We start from the raw sequence: 19,812 nt of genomic DNA on the forward strand, positions 1-19,812 counted from the left end.
CACCGTCCTGCACCACATCTGAACAGCCACTCTATATCTATACTCGACACTACATTTCCACTACATTTGATGTTAGCACAGTTAATACATCTTGTTATGACCTTGTGATACAATATTGTCACTCTGTATGTTGTTGCCTTTGTCCGTATATTCCTCTTAGTGCTCTAATCTGATAGTGATGTGACATGTCAGTGCATTTATCAGCGTGAATATCACCTGTGATATGACGATGTTAGCGTACAGTAAGTGACGATAATGGCAATGCGGGAGATGCAGCCATCTCCCAACAAGCAGGACAAAGTGCACAGTGTAGTGTGACACGGCTCTTGCCAATGCTTCTGACTGTTGTATAAACAGCTTCTCATCTCAAGCATGTCAAAAGAGCAGCACAGTTATCTCAAATTACCACTACCTCTGCTCTCTCTCTCTCTCTCTCTCTCTCTCTCCCTCTCTCTTTCTTCTTGCCCTTCGTCTTTCTCTCCCCAATCGCTCTCTCCATCTTTAGGTGCAGTCACGATGCAGCAGCAAAGAAAATATCCTAAGATCAAGTGAGTACCAAGTTTACAATTCAAGAGCACTCTCTCTCTCTCTCTCTCTCTCTCTCTCTCTCTCTCTCTCTTTCCTCTGTATGTCATGTCTGTATGTGCTCTCACACATAAATAGATTTTAAATGCGCATGTGTTGTGACAATGCGAGGATGGTTTGTGTGTTCGGCTGTGTGTGGCTGCTGTGTTCCTGTGTGTGTGTGTCTGTGTGTCTGTGTGTGTGTCTGTGATGTTTTGCCAGAGGTTGTTAAGCCTCATGTTAAGCATCAGAATATGCTGTGGAAGCGTAAGTGTATGTTTAAAGGAAAGAAATTGGGTCAAGGGAAATCAAAGCACAGCACCTATTCTTCGCTGTGAGGCAGAGAGGCAGAGGGAGAGCGAGGCAGAGAGAGAAAAAGAGGGAAGGAGAGAGAGAGAGAGAGAGCAGATTACATATTAGTTACACCTTGCTTTGTTCCTTTTACCTTTGGAATTATTACAGCGGTATTATTAGACCAACGTTGCTGATATCGAGCACTGCTATCATCCAGCTGTGTGCCACAAGCAGGACTACTTCTTGCCAATCCCTCCTCGTGGCATTCAGATTGTCTTATTGCACATATATGCGTACATGCGCGGAGAAAATAAATCATGTTAATCCAGTTATCTTGGTGACAGTGACGTGGAAACACATTAGATCACATGTGTTTATTTATATAACTGTAGCATGTGTGCATATATATCATTTCCAGAGTTTTGAAATTTGACCTTTAAAGCAAACCCACTGCGTTTAGATCAGTTTGAATTTCTCTCTTTTTTATGGCTCTCGGGCCAAAAGATTCTTAAAATACTGCTTTTGTCTCCAGAGATAGTTGAGTGGTTCAGTTCCCCGCCTTTGGAGCCACATAGATGCTTCCCCTGTCTCGGGATTGAGTCCCAGCAGCGTTCTCTCATCTCTCTCCCAACTTTCAAACTGTCTAAATTAAGAATTAAAATGCTAAAAGTGGGTGTTTTTCTGATTGATGATAGGCTTAAATTTTAAAGTTAGGGTCTAGAGCTGTGTGTGAAAATCACTCTTTTGCACAATATTTACTTATTTATGTCATGTGTAAATACAGTGGTGGAAAGTAGCTAAGTAAGGCCCTGTCCACACGTACACAGGTATTTCTTAAAACGTAGCTTTTCCTATGCGTTCTGGCCCTTGGTACACATGTTAACAGTGTTTTAGGTTCTTGAAAATGGAACTTTTGGAAAACTCCTTCCAGGGAAAAGACATTCAGAAACTAAGTTTTCTCCGTATATTCCCACATAAGTAGCAGCAAATTGCAGTACAGAAAAGGCAAGGAGGTTAATTGGAAGCAATCTCGGTTAAAAAAATGTTTTAAATGTGTTTTGTTTTTTTATCTTATGTGCTTAAGTGTTTAATGCGTTGAAATAGTGTGTGAAATATTTGTGTTTTTTTGTGGGAACCTTTTCATGACAGTGTATCTAATGTCACATGTCTACTCAGGTCACAGTGCAGTGGACATCACCAAGGTGGCCCGAAGGCACCGCATGTCCCCCTTCCCCCTCACCTCCATGGACAAGGCCTTCATCACTGTGCTGGAGATGACCGCCGTCCTGGGCACTGAGATCATCAACTACAGAGGTACAGAGGACGGACGTTTTACGCTTTCATGCTGCAGAAAGCTTCACACTCGCTTAATTGTGCTAAATTTGCTAATCTCGCCCCCTTGGCATCTCTATTTTGTCTTCCTATTATGTCTGCTGACATCAGCCACTGAGCATGCTGGGACGTGTCACACCTTTCAGATCGATGCAGCAACATGCGCTCGCTAAGTTCACACGACAGCATTTAAACACTCTCCATCCACAACTGGACACCTTACTGAATCAGCAGTCTCTGTCTGCATGCCACAGTATCAGTCACACAGACGATCAAATGCGCACGTACGCACACACACACACACATACACACATCTACTTTTGTCCTTTTAGTCACATGCTTAAGTTGCAAGTTAATTTTAGTTGTCATCTTTTGTTTTTACAATAATTCAGCGTGATATATTCAAATGTAATGTTTTTTAATGGATCTTTGTTGTTGTATTTTAATGTATTTGCATGTCTAAACAGACATACACAGAGAAGTTAGTTTAGCACCTGTGGGTCTCGTCAGCCTTCTGGCAGAGTGCAGGGTGACACAGAGGCAGGCTGAGGAGCCAGAGGGGAAAACACACACTCTTTAATTCATCTCTGAAGATGGGGTAGCGAGGATTGGTGCAATAAAAGCCTGCGGCGCACATGACTTCTAGATCAATGATGGTAGAAGGAACACTTTTCCTGTTCCCAGGTGTAAAGTGATGTTTCATGTTCTTTGAGAGGAGAGTGAATCGCAGGATTTGCAGGAGGACAGTGGGCTAAGGACGAAAGGAAGATGGGATATGAGAGATGAAATATTTAGAGAGACAACAGCTGGAGCAGCTCCCCTGCTGGATTTAGAGGGGCCTGCATATGCGTACGCACGTGTGTGTGTGTGTGTGTGTGTGTGTGTGTGTGTGTGTGTGTGTGTGTGTGTGTGTGTGTGTGTGTGTGTGTGTGTGCACTGTATTTTTGTTTAATTCATTCATAATTTTGGATTGTGGGAAATACACTTACTTACACACTTTCTTGGTGAGAGTTGGACAAGAAGATCAATATCAAGCTCGTGTGTGAATGCTAAATATAAAGCTACCACCAGCAGCCGGTTAGCCTGGTAGGCTAAGCCAAAAAGACTGTGAACACGGGGAGCTAGCCTGGGTCTGTAAAAAACCACTCGCACAACAATACAACATGTTAAGTAGAGAGCTTTAGAAGTAGTAGGAGGAGGTCACACGTTACCTTTGAACAACAATTTTCAAACCAAGAGAAATACACAAGTTTACTGAAGGTTACAGGTGCGTTTCATTCGGTCTTTTGTCACTAATTTCGGCATAGAGAAGGTGGCGAGCCAGATTAAACTTGCTGTGAATAAAACTTTAAAAAATCGCTGTCACGTCATATAGATTTTTATTAGCAATGGTGGTTGTTTAATTGTGTATTCACCATCAGAGAATCATGTTTAACCGTGGGATCACAGATTCAGGTAGTGTGTGTCTGTTAACTCAGGACTCACACTCTGGTCCTCTTTCGTCTTTCCCCGGTACATTCATGAAGTAAATTACATTTCCTACCCAGCTCCACTCAGCATTACAGAACATAAACGCCTGACAGTGGAGGTCACCTGTGCAGATCACTGTTGCAGTCAGGTTAATAAACAGAAGTGAAGATGATTCACGTTTTAATCCAAAAAGTTAAAGAGTAATCTCAGAGCTCTCTTCCCGTTGGTAAACGACCCGGGATCAGAGCAGAATCCGATGTGACTCCAGGTGTTTATTCCTCCAGACAGTCTCTCTCTCCTCCACAGCTGGTCGACTTTTATACTGTGCATTTAAGCTAACTAGCTATGGGAACGTTAGCTTCATATTTACTCCGCAGACATTAAATTTAATTAATCCTCTTAAGAAACACTTGGAAAGAAAGTGAATAAGCACATTTCCTAAAATGCATGCACATTCATTCTCACTCTCCTCGAAAATGTATTAATTTGTTTCTTGAGGCACGAGTAGGATGAGTGATGTCACAATGCCCCTTGATTTAATGACTATTATGTAACCCTTTTAAAACCTGTACCGACACTCAAAGTCCTGTTTCTTTTAGCATCCGAATAAATGTATATCTTGCTTCTGCAACAAGACATCACCTCTGTTCTATTTATATTCACAACTCAGCTTCAACACACAGTTTTAACAAGCTGTTTAGATAGCGGCTTGGAAGGAGTACACCAGAATATCTCAGATGAAATGCTGCTGCCTTAAAAAAAGATGTAAGGATTGGACAACAAGCACGTGTGTCTTCCTCTGCCACTGGGTTGCATTATTTACAGCAGCTCGTTAAGACTGTCATCTAGTAAGCTGGTGTGTTGTATGCATGTGTGTGGGTGTCTGTATGTGTTCATGCATATTTTTTTCCCCTTCAACTCATTGATATCAAAGCTAAGATCTTCATATTAACACCCACATAATCATAACATAAAGGCTCTGAGGAATGCTATATATAGCCACACAGCAGCTTAAGGTATTTTAGTGCCAGGATGTTTCTCCTCCACCCACTCTCACTCTGTCTTTTTCTGTCTTTCTTCTCTTCCCTCACTCTCTCTGTGCTATTGTCACTGTGCAGACTCTCTGTTCTTCCTACACAAATGTTTCCTGAGTGTTTTAAGTTGTCTGGCTGGTGGAAGTGCTTAGGAAATCTGGATGGTCACTTGCAAGCCTCCACTTGTTGTGTGTGAATCAGTAAAGCAGAAATAGGGAAAGAGAGTGTATGTGTGTGTGCGTGTGTGTGTGTGTCCCTGTGTGCTGGTCAGGTGGTGAGTCATGCAGAGAGATCCTGATGCGTGGTGTCACACTATGTCTACATTTGAAACACACACACACACATACATATACACACCTCCGGCACACATGCCCTTCTGTATCTTCATCTGAATCAAATGCACTGTCTCGCTCACCCCTCTGTCTTTCTTTCTCTCTCCAGCTGTCGCTCTCCCGCTCCACCACCCCTCACCCAGCTTCTCCTCACACCCATGTTCTTCCTCTTCTCCCACAGATGGGATGGGTCGAGTCCTGGCTCAGGACGTTTATGCCAAAGACAACCTGCCACCCTTCCCTGCTTCTGTCAAGGATGGTTATGCTGTGAGAGGTAAGGACCGTATATTATGGCGGGTGAAATGAAATATGTTCCCATCCGTCTCAGATCAGTTGAATTATTTTTTTCTTTAGAGCCAGTTTCACTGAAATCATGTAGATAAGATGAAAGTCGTATAAAAAAAGCTGTGAAACAACAGTTGAAATATTCAAACTCAGGCCTCAATTACATCTAGCTTTAAAAGAAATGGAAACTGTTTCAAAGTAGACTACAGAAGGACACCAATTTACACAAAAAGAGGTAGCTCATTCTGCTCATATGGCACAATGATTGTTCCCTAAAACCACAATAGAAAAGACAATCCAACCCTGGTCCTTGTTAGGACTTTTTGTGATGTTTTTTATCTTGAGGAACCTTTATGGAGCACAGAAGAAGCTCTGAAGGTGGTTGTTGCGTCAGCTGTTCTAAATGATCTTTAACTGTATGAACACTAGTACTAATTTTGAAACACACGTTTATGCCTGTTCGCACATCAATCAAACAAAGTCATACCTACATTAACAGAGGATTAGTAGTTAAGTTAAACATCCTAAAACATTTTGAGAAGGTTCTGCTACCACTGATGCAACACTTCCATCGTGCTTCTGGGTAGAAAACTGGCAGTTGATTTGCGTTGTTTTCTGTAAAAATGTTGTGATCCGACCTGTCTGGCGTTTTTGCTGTGCCTTTTTTCAGTCCTGTGTAGCTTTGCTGTCATCTCTGATAAACCAAATCTAACAGCAACATGTTACCACTGTTTTGGGTAGATTCCAGCTGTCATTTGTTTCTTGTCTGTGGCCCTATAGTTAGCCTTCATTAGGCTTCCAACCTGACATTAGGAAGAGTGTTTTTATTAATCAGATATTAAAGCACCAGACATGCATTTTAAATGAGTGAGATGTATGGGCTACACTACACAACATAATGAGAAAAGAAAATGAAATTGTATGTGAGCTAGTACCTGACACATGCATTTTCCACCTGGAAGTTATTGTAAACAAACATTGTGATTGGTTAGAGTTGATTTCTTTTGATTGGTTAGTGCTTTACTCATACTAAGTCTTACTCAGTTAAGATATTCCATAAGATTTAATGGCGTAACCCAATTGAAACTAGCTTGTACGTACAGAGAACTTAGGAAGGACTTTACACACAAACCTATTGATGGATTTGCAAATTGCTGATGCAGCCGATCTCTTCCTGTCCTTGGCTTCAACTTCAGCCAGACTTCAGTGTCCGTGTGACAGATTCACTGTTGTGTTTTCTTAAGAGGAAGTTGCAGAACTAACCAGGCCAGTATGTCTTTCCTCCTGTTCAAATGACCTGACTGTCCTAATTAGACATGAACAGGACACTGGGGCAGTAGAGAACTGCCTCAGGAGCCGTGAACAAGCCTCTTCTGCCAGGGTGAACTGGAGAGAGATTGAGGGGGCTGTCTTCCATAGCTGCCAGGAGGAGACAAGTGGCAAGAGAGACGGGTTTTGTTTAGAGAAATAGGTTTCAAAGAGTTTCTTTCTCATGGCTGCACTAACTCCGTAGGGCAGTTCTCTAGGTAAGATCTAGGAAAACTTGGTCGGCCTGTTTTGGTTAAGAAATCAGCCTGGCTGGGCGTCCTGGAAAACATTGAGGGGCCTGTTAACCTGGAGAGCAATGTGGCAGCTTGTTGGCCCCAGGCAACCCAAAAACTCTTGCATGTAACATCTGCTGTTGGCTCTTGCTGATGGAGGAGGAGGAGCAGAACACCGCAGGTCTCACTGGGTTTTATGCACCTGTCCTGAGGGCCTGGCGCCTGCCGAGGCATACATGTGCAGATTTTTTAGAAATTTTAGAGCCTACACTCTGGGGTGTGGAGGGAGCAAACAACCTACTGCTTTCTTCAGAACCAGTGTGTATTTTTGCTCTTTTACCGATTTGCAACAGCTTTTGCTGTCACTGGATGCAAGAGAGTATCGGGAGAAAACGCTGCTGAAGCCGACACTTCTTGAAGCAGCAGTTCAGTCTAAAATAAGAACCTGAAGTGTTATTTATCCATCTGGATTGTTTGTGACTTAGCAAGTTTTGGAAATATTGGCCATGGAGACGACTGCCTGCTCTTGAATCTAATGGAATTAGATGGCACTCGATTTGTGGTGCTCAAACTGCAAAAAAAATAAATAAATAAACATTTGAAAAACTCAAAAGTGACATCTCTTTCCAGAAGTAATTTCTCGCTTTCCATTGCTGTTGAGTTTTAATTTTTTTGGGCCCTTTAAATGCCACAAGCTGAGTGCCATCTAGCTCTATAATAACTCAGAGGAGGCAGACAACTCTCGGCCAATGTCCCCAAAACTTACAACTAACACTAATAAAATCTAGAGGGATAAATAGCACAGCAGTTAAAAATGTGTATTTTTGATTTGGGGGTTGACTGTAGTTTTAATCTATTAGGGAACATCCAGGGAAGACCGAGCATAGAGTCCTACTGACAAACTGCTTCAGAGCTGGCTGGCTCTGGGGGTTGGAAATAGTGAACACATCATATTTTTATAGTGTCAATTTGTCAAAAACTAGAAAAGAAAAAAGTTCTGTTTTCACTTCAACAGCAGATGTTTGTTGTCCTCCAGTGGGAAGTGTTTCACAATGAGAAGAGTGGCAGAAGTTCTTTTAATAACAAGGAGGAGCAATTTAATCCTTTTAGTTAGTTTAGTTAAGGTTACATGATAAACCATGAAATTAAAGTTTTTCGCTCACCAAGGACATTTTGCAATGTCGGAGGCTATTTTAAAGTTTTAATTGTGTTTTATGGTGAGCTTCATTCTTGAACCTGTGTGTTTGGTTTGTAAAAGAGTTTGGCTCAAGTAGACCATTTGGCTGTAGCTACACTGAAAGGGATGCTCTACACCTCATGCCTTGTGGAGGTCATGATTTTAGAAGTTTACACAGAGGAAGAGGGTTCGACTGAATGTTCATTCCAGTATTGAAAACACTGTCTCTGTTTTTAAGATGTTTAATTACAGAACAAAAAATGTCAATGTTTGTCTCTCTCCTTCTTTTTCTGTTTGTTCATTCTGTAGCCCACTGAAATAAAATGACTCAACTAAATGACACACTCCTACACACGCTCATTTTCAGCTGCACACATGTGTAATGCTGTTAAATCTTTCTTTTATTTTAGCGGCTGACGGCCCGGGCGACCGCTTCATCATTGGAGAGTCCCAAGCTGGAGAGCAGGTCCGCGCCCACGTTGACACTTCGACACACACATGCTTTCTCCAGCTCACAAAAAAGACCCCCCACACACAAACACCCACACGACCTGTATATGAAAATAAAGTGCTTCACTTTTGTCCTTCACCTCACGCCTTGACCAGCTGTAATTGCACACCAGTGTGTTCCCTTTGCAGGTGATGAAAAGCCCTTCGCCCCAAAGCAGGGCTCTGAAGTCAAAGTGTTGCCAGACTATAAAACAGATTAGACCTGTTAGACAGGAGTAGGCTGCTGAGATTTATTGACTACCTCGACCTCCCGTCTTGATCTAATTCAGCACACATGCAAACATGTGCTCTGTGCATGCCTTAATATCCTTAACTAGGTCTATACATTTCTGTCGATGCAGTTTGATTTCCCCAATGTTTTTGCTCAAAGCTGTCATCAGCTTGTGAGAAATGTTTTGTGAAACTTTGGGAAAGTCTGCAAGTTACTTATTATTATTAGTAGTAGTAGTTAATCCTTCTTTGTAATTTAATTTTAGTCATGTATTTCATCCTGGACAGCCCACCCACACAGTGATGCCTGGCCAGGTGATGAGGGTGACGACGGGTGCCCCGATCCCATGCGGGGCCGACGCTGTAGTCCAGGTGGAAGACACCGAGCTGCTCCGCGAGTCTGAAGATGTGAGTCTGACTTTTATCCAATATACAGGCAGAGACATGTCCAAATCAGGGCTGCGGTCAACTAAGCCCAACCAGAATTTAGCCTGACATCACCACACTAATTCACAAATGCACATTAGTCTAATCCCTCTCAATTCATTTTGGATGAAGGGAGCGCTCAGCAGGCACAGATCAAAATCTCACTGGATGCATCTGGATTGACCTCCAACCAATCAGAGCAACAAAATGTGTAATGTAACGCTGAGCCACACATTCCAGTTGGGGTGGTTCTTGGTCCCTTTTCAAGCACCAAAAACTTGGCACCCTGGTCACAAACGTTCTCAAGAAAAAAGGGCTGTGCAGTGACAGAATCTTGATTTATAACTGATTAGCAGTTTTGTGTCCCTGGATGGACCTGTAGACCGGACGCAGTTAGTCTGACTAACGATCAGAGCAGGAACATGTGATGTGTGACTTCAAATCTGGACTGGTGACGCTCCTCTGTCAATCATCGTATCATATTAGGGCAGTGTTTCTCAAACCTTTTCAGACCAAGGACCACTTCACAAATAAAAAAAGACAAGGACTTCCCTACATCCCCAAAAACAGTATACTTCAAAAGTATATTACAAATTATAGCCGAATAAGATGACGGTCTTGCAAAATAGCCCAGCCTACTCACTCATTGTCTCTATTGCAATCTTAAGGGGATGGAGACATCGGTGTAGAAATGTCTGGCTCCACACTGGAGAATTGGAGAATGTAGTCTGACATAGCGATCAACGGCTGTTCATTTTTAACATAAATCGTAATGTCAGCGCAAATATGTGATGCAGGCGGTGTCACAAAACTGTCACAAAACGTTGGGTTACATTGCTGAAGTCTGACAACACACCAGAACAGCCAATTCAAATAATAATGTTTGAATTTACATACAAGTTGCTTTAATATTAAAGATGACACATCTGTCCTACTCACTACAAGGCTTTTGGAGTCGTTCAGTGTCGTAAACATACAGTTTGAGAAACACTTAATTTAAAACGTGATATTTTTACCAAATCTACTCGCAGACCACTAGGGGGCTCTCCACGGACCACACCTTGAGAAACGCTATGTTAGAGAAATATTGCATTAACGGTTGATTGGCCTGACACGGTCAGGTCGGGTGGAAATCTTGCTGAACAGGAGGGGGAACAGACGCCAGAGCAAATGAGACATGAGCTCAGATTCATCTGGTTGAGGAACTTTTAACTTGCATTTAATTTTACACAGATACTCCTGTACATAGAGTCTTTACCAAAACCTCAGCAACTGAAAATGGATTCTGGTTGTTTTAAAACGTCAGCGAGAGTAAGTTTAGCCATTTTGGTCTGCATCTGTTCATTTTTATGGATCTGACAGGTGGTTTGTCTTGACTTTTTTTTAGGGCACAGAGGAGCTGGAAGTACGAATCCTAGTACAGGCTCGCCCAGGGCAGGACATCAGGTCAGTGTGTTATGGAAGCAGCATTTTATTTATGCAATACTGAAGATTTTGTCGACAATGTCAATTATCCACATTAATATACATCTCTAAGTAAGTAGTATCAAATTCATAGTAAATCGTAAATAGTTTATTTTAAGTGAAAAAATGTATAAAGCGCAGTTTATTTTCAGTTATACTTCTGGCACCCTGCCTTCATTGTCATCATCATTTTTTATATTTATTTATTTATTGATGTTTTATTGATTTATTAATTTGCATTTACATTACTGGTTCAGGCAGGAGAGAAAACTAATACCTAAATACACTTAATGTCTCCACCAGGATGTTTGTTTGTGCGACACTTGGGGTCTCTGTTAGGTCACTGTCTAACCTTGCTCCTTAGATTTCATAGTACACAGCAGGGATTATACAAAAATTAATTGCACAATGCATTTTTCAGTCGTCTTCCCTCTCTCTCTCTGTCTCTAGGCCTATCGGTCATGACATTAAGCGCGGTGAGTGTGTGCTTGCAAAGGGCACCCACATGGGCCCGTCTGAGATCGGCCTCCTGGCCACCGTGGGAGTCACAGAGGTGGAGGTCCAGAAATTCCCCGTGGTGGCCGTCATGTCCACAGGAAATGAGGTAAGCTTGTAGAAGTATTATTTTACCCCACATTGTCAGATAAAGGTAACAACAATGCGCCATCGTTTGCTGACAGTGTACCTCGTTCGTATTTATGCACAATCACCCCTGTTTGCGTTGACTGCAAACACCAGACCAACGTTCAGAGCTGAGTGTGCGCTCAGCCGTCTCACATGTGCTTTCAGTTGTGAGGAATGTGTTTATCTGCGGCCAGGTGGTTTTCTTTTAGTTGCCAGGATCATATTTGTGCATTTTCTGTGTCACTGATGTGCAGTTTCAATGTCATGGGGTGTGTAACCTTCATGAAGATCCTCAGAAGACTCTAGATACCCATAACACCTTGTTCTCAGCGTTGTGCAGATATGTCTGGATTGTATAAATCAGTGAGTCACCCACTTCATGGCCACATTGAGAACTGATGAAGTGGTTTATTGTCCTCATCTCCCTTCCTCTAGTCAAGTCAAATGAAAAAGAGGTTTAGATACTTTGTCTTCTCATTTTTACACTCTGTCCAGTACTATTGCTGCATTTTTTTTCTCGGACACAGATGTAGAAAAACTCAAATATCTGTGTAGAGCTGGTGTTTACAACATACAGTATACAGTATGTCTGCCGACAACCCAACCTGCTACATTAGATTCACGTTAATTTGTGGTGTTGCTTTCCTTTGATAACTGTATTAATTAGCAGTGCTTGTTGTTCCTGAGGTCTCCTCATCGAAGAAGCAGAAGGGTCAGACTTCGAGTTCTTTCTCAAAAGTAGGGAGGTCAGGATGTATGAATTGAAATAGGAGACATACAATATGCTCTGAGACAATTTACATTAACTCCAAAATAAAACTAATACAGAATATTGATGATATGAAAGAAGGCAAAGGTCGTAACCCGCTCTCTTCTGGCTGAAATATTTCTCTACCCACCAGACTTTCTGCCACCGTAGCATATTTTATGAATAAAGTTTAATCCTGATCCGTTCTTCACCAACATCTATTAAAAACAGGATGACTACTGCGTGTATGTGTTTTATGTTTCATTTCTTCACATCTTTTGTAAAAGCTGCTGAACCCAGAAGATGACCTACATCCTGGGAAGATCAGGGACAGCAATCGCTCCACTCTGCTGGCCACCATTCAGGAGCATGGCTACCCCACCATCAATCTTGGCATCGTGGGAGACAAGTACGCCTTCCTTACTTGTTAAACCTCCGTTTATAATCTTGATGTACTTACCCCAGAACAAGCTCTCTGTTGTCCATTTCTCTCCGTTATGTCCTTTCCTGTGACCTTTTGGTGAACATGTGTCTGTATTTCTTTGTGCCCCGCAGCCCCGATGACCTTCTCAACGCTCTGAATGAAGGCATCAGCCGTGCTGATGTCATCATCACCTCAGGAGGAGTGTCCATGGGAGAGAAGGTATGACGGCAGAGCAGGAAGTCATGACACTGTGTTTTACTGACACCTTGTGGTGGAGGAGGGAATGACAGCCTTCACTTTGGAGTAAATCAGGAAACTAACACATATAATAACTATTAATAAGAATAATGATTTAAAATATTACTCTTTGGTGAAGGTCTGATTCTTCAAGGCATTTTTTTTAACTGATGTTTGTTGAATCTCTTTTTAGGACTACCTTAAACAGGTGCTGGATATTGATCTTCATGCTCAGATCCATTTTGGTCGTGTTTTCATGAAACCAGGGTAAGAAAACTTTATTCTCATGCAACTTTACAGATGCAAAATTTCAAATTTCTTAAATGACAGTTGCAATGGAATGGATTTAATTCGAGATAATCAGCGTAAATATCAGATACTGTACATTTTGAAATTATGATATATTTTACACTTGAATAGTTTTTAAATAGCAATAATAAATAGTCTTTCAGGGTCTTTCCTTCAGATTTTATCTCAGTAAAGGTTCAATGTGCAGATTATGTCCTTTGGTGCAGAGGACAGATGTATTTTCAGTCGCAGACAAAAAGTATACAATAAAAATAATATTAAAATCTGGATAAAAGTATTTCTAACATCTTATTTAGTTGAAAAAAATCGTTTTTTACCTGTCTGGCTTTCTTATTCCTGAATCCTTCTTACACTGTTGATGCATGGTGTACACTGCATGACAAAAAGTAATTTTTCACTTGTTTAAGAGTAAAAACAAATATTATACAGCATTTTTTTGTAATGGTTGAAAGCAAAATTAACATTTGTTGTTTTTCTTTTTCAGTCTCCCAACAACATTTGCCACCTTGGACATGGACGGTGCTCGCAAACTAATCTTTGCCCTCCCAGGTAGTGTGTGAAGTTGAGAGTAAGAGTGATTCACTCCGCTGCTTCTGCAGAGATGTTACTCATATATTTCCTCTCCTCTTTCTTTCTCTCCTCTCTCTGACCGTCCGTCTGTCCTAGGAAACCCCGTGTCCGCTGTTGTCACCTGTAATCTTTTTGTCATCCCTGCCTTGAGGAAGATGCAGGGCATTTTGGACCCTAGGCCAACCATCATTAAAGCGAGGGTAGGATGCACAGGGCGACCAGGGCAGCCTGACTCTCTGGCCGAGACACACAAAGTTCATCATCTGTTGAGGAGCTGGTGGTCGAAGACATGGTTTTTTTCTGTTTATTTACCAGACAGAGTTTTTGTTCAGGTAGAACAAAACTTGTCAATCCTGTCAGGCATCATTTAGAGAAGGGTCGATGTCTCTATTATCAGTCAAAAAAGGGGGAAAGAAAGTTTGCATAAAATATTGTTTCTCTTCCTTTATTTGAGTATTGGAGTGCAGATGCAACAAACTGCAGCAGAGAAGAATTAAAAGTTCCAGGGTGCATCGTTGCAGTCCATTGCATCTTAACTCGTGATTTAATACTATTTTCATCACCCGCCTGATACATATTTATGACCACCATGTTTTGCTTTGACTTGGCAGAGGAACCAATCACGGCCCACACTGACCCGAAGGCCTGCTCCCTGGTCATGAATATTCATAATCGTAGAGTCAGAAAAAAATCACAATAATATCATGAACACACACCGAACAGCCGCAGCTCGTGTCCCCAACCAGCATCATCAAGCGAGAGGTCTGGTCCCCTGCCATCATGGGTGCTATCCAGAGAGCTCTGCTACATCATGTGCTGTTAGAAAGCAGTTAGAAATCAACTTGAATGCATTACTGCCACTTAGTGGTGGGACTGATGGCCTGAAAGCACAGATGTAGCCAGATAATTTCCCTCAGCAGATGGCATCAGACCCAGGTCAACCAGCGTTCTGGAAAACCCTGTGCCTTTGCCAATAAAGTTGGAAGAGTTTCCTCTGCTGTCTGTTTGCCTTTATTCCTGGTAGAAATGTTCAAAAACATTTGGCAGATTTTGGGTGTTTTACCTGAACTTATTATATGTTGGTTCATTGAAAGATTTTCATTTCTTCCTTTCTTTTTTTTTTTAGCCATAATTATTGTACTACATTCATGTGCTGGAAGGAAAGTTTAATATTCTCTAAATGCTTCAGAAAATCAAACCTCGAGGACACATGCTAAACAAACATGAAATGTTACGGAGTCCAAAACTTTGGATGGGTTTCTGGTGTGATTTCACCTGCTTCCAAGGTGAACGGTGAAGTGAAAACATTTTGAAGAGGCCAAAACTCACAACTGGTAGTATAAAGAACGACTTAACTGTAAAAATAAATACCAGTGTGGGGTTTTCAACATCCGATGATAAAATGAGAACCAGGACTCTCTGGAATTAACTAAATGTTTCTCCACTATATGAAAGTGTCATCGTCGACATACGATACCGGTATAAGTCTATAATTTCACTTTCTTTGTTTTGATTCCCTAGTTGTCTTGTGATGTGAAGTTGGACCCTCGCCCTGAATACCACCGCTGCATTCTGACATGGCATCACCAGGAGCCTCTGCCGTGGGCACAGAGCACAGGTACCAAAAACTGAAATACCAATTTTTCCTCTTACCTGTAGTTCTATTTATCCATCTAGTCTAACGAAGCTAACTGATGTTAAAGTTCACTAGAGAAGAAGGACATGACCGTTTACATGCCACACTGTCACAAACCTGACTGGATGCACGCCTCCTTCTGCGCCGTGATACGATTAGCAGGTGTAGTTCGGTAGAAAGAAAGTAGTTCTGACATGAAACTGCTCACAGCAAGGTCTTGAGCACCACAAGCTGAGTGCCATCTACTTCCATTAAATTCAAGAGAAAGCGGACGATCTTTATGATCGATGCCTCCAAAACTCGGCAACTCACACCAAAACAATCTGAAACAAATAATATGAAATTGTGTTATCCTTTGAGGTTTGTTCATGTAGTTTATTTAGTCGGGAAAACCAACAAGTGAAGGTTTTTCTCTTCTGATTAAAAATTCTTCCTCAAAACTACATAATGCATCTTTAATATGAGCCAGAAAAAACTAGAAAAGTTCTCTTAAAAGCCTTTACTCAGGGCATAATGGTAGCTGCAACCTCAGAGCATCTTCATCACTTGTGAACAATTCACTTTATTATTTCCTATCTGTTAGTCTATAAAGACACACTGGAAGTAAACATAATTACCACAACCACCTTTGCATTTGCTGCATCTGTGACTGATTACAGCACTTGGCCTCTGTAGCCAGTTTGACAATGAAAAATAAGGTAACGAATGGCTCAGACTGCAAAATGTAACAGAATTTGTGGCCTTTTTTAATTATGTTTAGTTTCATTATGATTGGATGAAACACAGAGACCACCCTGAATTTCCCTCATGAGTTAGATTCTGATTTGAAAGTATTTTGTCCCCTCCGTCTTCCCCTCCTCTCTGCTACAGGGAACCAGGTGAGCAGCAGGCTGATGAGCATGCGCAGTGCTAACGGGCTCCTGATGCTACCTCCAAAAACAGAGCAATACGTGGAGCTGCACAAGGGCGAGGTGGTCGACGTCATGGTCATCGGCCGGCTATGATGTCATCACGGAGGGACGGAGCGTCGGCGTCATATAGCGAGGGTTGGAATGGGTGGTTCACGGTGCATGTCCACATATCATTGACTATTCTGTAATATGCAACGGCACAGCTAGTTTTTATTGATTTGGATAACGTTGAGGTATAGTCAACATCTTGATCACAACCTAGATACATATGAAAAAATTAATTTAAAAAGATTATAGTATTTCAAACAAAGAAAATATAACTTTTAATGAAAAAATCTAATTATAAAAAGAGATTTATTCTGTAATATATTATTATGATTATTCTTATTATTATTATCATTATTCTTCTTATTATCATTATTATATTAAGGCAACTTCGTTCCTTTCATTGCAATTGCTTTGTGTGTTCAATGCTAGACCTTATCTATAGCAGTAGCATTTTAATAGACAGCTGTAGGTGCCTGCCAGGACAAAAAAAGAAAATTATTATTTTCTCATCTTTAGTGGAAAAAAATAATCTGTTTTTTGAAAATGAAGAAAACATTGAGGAAGACTCCAGATTCCCCATGGTGCTCAGCTAAGAGGAAGAGGGGGCACATCAAGACCAATTCCTCTTTTGAGCGCCCATCAAGGTGACACTTCTGTTTTTCTCTCATTAGTATGCATCATAATGGCTTCACAAAGAGCTTTGCTTGTTGTTTATCTTGTGAGTCTTGTTTATGTGCGCAGTGCCAAATGCCTGGGCAGGGAAGAGGTGATGTTGGGATGGGGAGGTGGGGGGGCACACCCCAGTCTGCCCAGACCCTGAAGCTTCCTTATATTCACGGTGACCGGGTGTAAACTCTGCCCCAAAACCCCCCACCAGGGGCGAGCTGAACCTGGGAAAAATAATCTTTTATTTGATCAACTATTTAAGAATAAAAAAAAGAAAGAAAAGAAACAGCTTCTTTAAGTGCTGACAGCCTTTTTAACCAACTTCACAAAAAATGTACAGAAAAAAATAAGAACCATATTGTACAGATATATGTGACCAGCACTCCTAAGGAAATTATTAAGCAATGAGGAGACATTGAACAACGCTGTACTATAACATTTTCTGTAATGATATGAAACTGATGAAAGAGACTAAGATAATAAAAATCCTTGATCATTATGTAAAAAAAGTTCTTGTTGGGTTTCCTTTTTTTTAATAAAATATATCTAAAGAAAAAAATAGTGATTTTTCTTCTTTGGTGCTAAACGTTTGGTAGGTGGCAGCCTGAAGGTTGGAAAAATGCATGAATTTTGAATGAATGAACAACATCGAGGTCAATGAGCAAAGCACCCGAGTGGAAACAGTTCCCAAATGTGTGTGTTTAACTGCATTAATGTAAAGGTTTTCAGAAAAAGCCTTAATAGTCAGTCAAAAAACTCCCTCTTTGCAGTGGTGAAAAGTGGCTGAAAACAATTTTTAAAAACTTGTACTTTACTTGAATATTTCCATTTTAAGTTTATTTGTATTTCTACAGCCTGATTCTAAAAAAGGCCAAGGACCCCTTAGCTAGCATGTAAAAAAAAAAATAGATTAAATACTAAAGTGGGTGTATCTGCCATGTATAAACTGTCTGGCTAATATGTTTCAATAATACATAACTGACTAGTTTGCTATTGTGGATAGGTGCTGTACAGTGATTTAGCGTACGGTGAGGTGAGCTTGCTCACATGCTTGCATGAGGAATCGTGGGTAGACCATCATTAATGTTGTGAAAATTAAGTGGTTTTTTTTACAACTTTGTCTTTGCTAATAATATTTTGGATTCATGTTATTTTGTCATTTCAGACGCATTTACATTTGTTGAAAATGTAAAAATGTTGTATTAATGATAATATCAAATAATGATTTGACGGCCCACCTGAAGTAACTCTGAGGACGCCCTGTTGAAGACCCAGGCGCCACTATATTTATATGACAGCTAATGAGTAACTTGGAGGTTAAGGTTTTACATAACAAGCACATAATATTTTCAGACTTTTTAAAGAATAAACCAGTGGTTTACAACCTTTTTTTGGTTTCTGACCTCTTACAAAAATTCAAAGTTTCTAGTTTGGGCAGCTTGTCATGTTTCAGATTATTCTGTGTGTGAGTTGTTGGCAGTTCCAGGAATTACACATATTTCTTATAAACTGTTTGAGGTGCAATATTTCACAAAAATGCAATGAAGCAAAAAATAAAGTTGAGTTTTTGTTTTTGTCTACAGTCCTCTCCCATTAATCTCATGACCCATCAGATTTATCTTGTGGCTCTTTGGGGTCCCTGGAATGAGAACCAGAGGACTAAACAACAACAAAAATGGTGCTTACTCAGTAATATAAACAATATGTCATCAGTAACAGAGGACATGTTTCTGCAGTGCTTTAACTTTTGATATTTTAACTACATTTTTGCTGATTATACTTTTACTTCTTAGATAAACAAACACAAAACAGCTGCATTGGAATGAATAAATCCAAGCAAACGGGGGTTTTAAGTGTCTCTCTTTCCAGGAAGGTAAGTATTTAAGAATCAGGGCAGGCGAGAGCCTAATGAGGAAAAGAGGTTAAGCACAGAGGTGTCAGAAAGGATTAACTTAATAGAAAATACAGCAGCAAAAAATGGCAGCTTCAGGCTTTGCTGTAGATATTCCTGAGGCTGCATGAGATTAGACCGTTTCTGTTCTGCTCTGCAAGGTGAAATGACAGAAGATCCCATTAGTTGGTGATGATTAATAGCGCTGTGACAAGAACTTAGTTAAAGTAATCTACGTGACTGTGTGTAAAATGTGTGGAATGTAAGGGGATCAGTTTGAAGATGATTGTAGAAAATAACGGCAAATTATTCACACCCTCAAGTGCAATAAGAGTGTGTTTATTTATCAGAGCGTGCACTGACAGAGTAACAAGAGATCAAGTATTTCATGTCTCAGTTGGTTTTTAATTTTCCAAGAGATATTTCCGCTTGTTGGGGCCAATTGGGAGGAAGAAGTAGATGGCAGGATGATTGGTCATCATTTAAAGGAATATTTAAAGGTAAAATCGGTAAACTAAATGAAAAATCTGTATTTTGTGTGTGAGCATTTGTTGCAGAGTATTGTACTTAAGTACTGTACTTAATAGATTAATTGAGACTGAGACCGACCTGCAGAAAAAAATAATGGTATCAGCTTCAAGCTAATCAAAAATAAGCAGCTAACTGAAAGTTAAGGCTAAAGGATGAGATTTAAGTTTGGATTTAAAGGCTCCAACAGAGTCAGACTGTCTGATATCAGCAGGGAGGTTACACCAGAGGACGGGGGCAGGAAAGGCCCTGCCGCCCTGCAGCCCTCTGACTTCACTACTGACTACATTTAAATGATGCTTACTCATAAATGCATAATTATGATCCAAGATGGACTATATAATAACTCTTGGAAATTAGTACTTTTATTGCCAAAAGCATTATGGGACCTATAGTTCCAAAATTTCAAACCTGATTGTCCCCCAAATAAAAGTAGCCTAAGTCAAATCATAAAAATAGGAGTGACGAAATCCAAAGAGCACAAAATAACAAGGAAATCTATTCGAAAAGGAAGGACCGAGATAAAGATAGATAGAGATATATAGAAAAATATGCATAAATCACAGTAGAGGAGGGAGTAT

The 19,812-nt window shown here is 40.7% G+C and overlaps 1 protein-coding gene across 1 annotated transcript in view; it reads left to right on the forward strand.

The window, feature by feature from the left end:
* Window positions 1–16,191, forward strand: part of gphnb (gephyrin b) — a 106,135-nt gene extending 89,944 nt beyond the window's left edge. Inside the window, exons 9-22 of the mRNA XM_073492961.1 lie at window positions 506–548; window positions 2,035–2,172; window positions 5,208–5,300; window positions 8,440–8,495; window positions 9,038–9,157; window positions 10,563–10,621; window positions 11,090–11,243; window positions 12,299–12,420; window positions 12,567–12,654; window positions 12,866–12,939; window positions 13,466–13,530; window positions 13,648–13,751; window positions 15,073–15,169; window positions 16,058–16,191. Coding sequence (XP_073349062.1) covers window positions 506–548; window positions 2,035–2,172; window positions 5,208–5,300; window positions 8,440–8,495; window positions 9,038–9,157; window positions 10,563–10,621; window positions 11,090–11,243; window positions 12,299–12,420; window positions 12,567–12,654; window positions 12,866–12,939; window positions 13,466–13,530; window positions 13,648–13,751; window positions 15,073–15,169; window positions 16,058–16,191 — 1,347 coding nt within the window. The remainder of the gene's footprint in view (window positions 1–505; window positions 549–2,034; window positions 2,173–5,207; window positions 5,301–8,439; window positions 8,496–9,037; window positions 9,158–10,562; window positions 10,622–11,089; window positions 11,244–12,298; window positions 12,421–12,566; window positions 12,655–12,865; window positions 12,940–13,465; window positions 13,531–13,647; window positions 13,752–15,072; window positions 15,170–16,057) is intronic.
* The last annotated feature ends 3,621 nt before the right edge of the window (window positions 16,192–19,812 follow it).

Source organism: Pagrus major, chromosome 22, assembly GCF_040436345.1.
Source record: "Pagrus major chromosome 22, Pma_NU_1.0".
Lineage (NCBI taxonomy): Eukaryota > Metazoa > Chordata > Actinopteri > Spariformes > Sparidae > Pagrus > Pagrus major.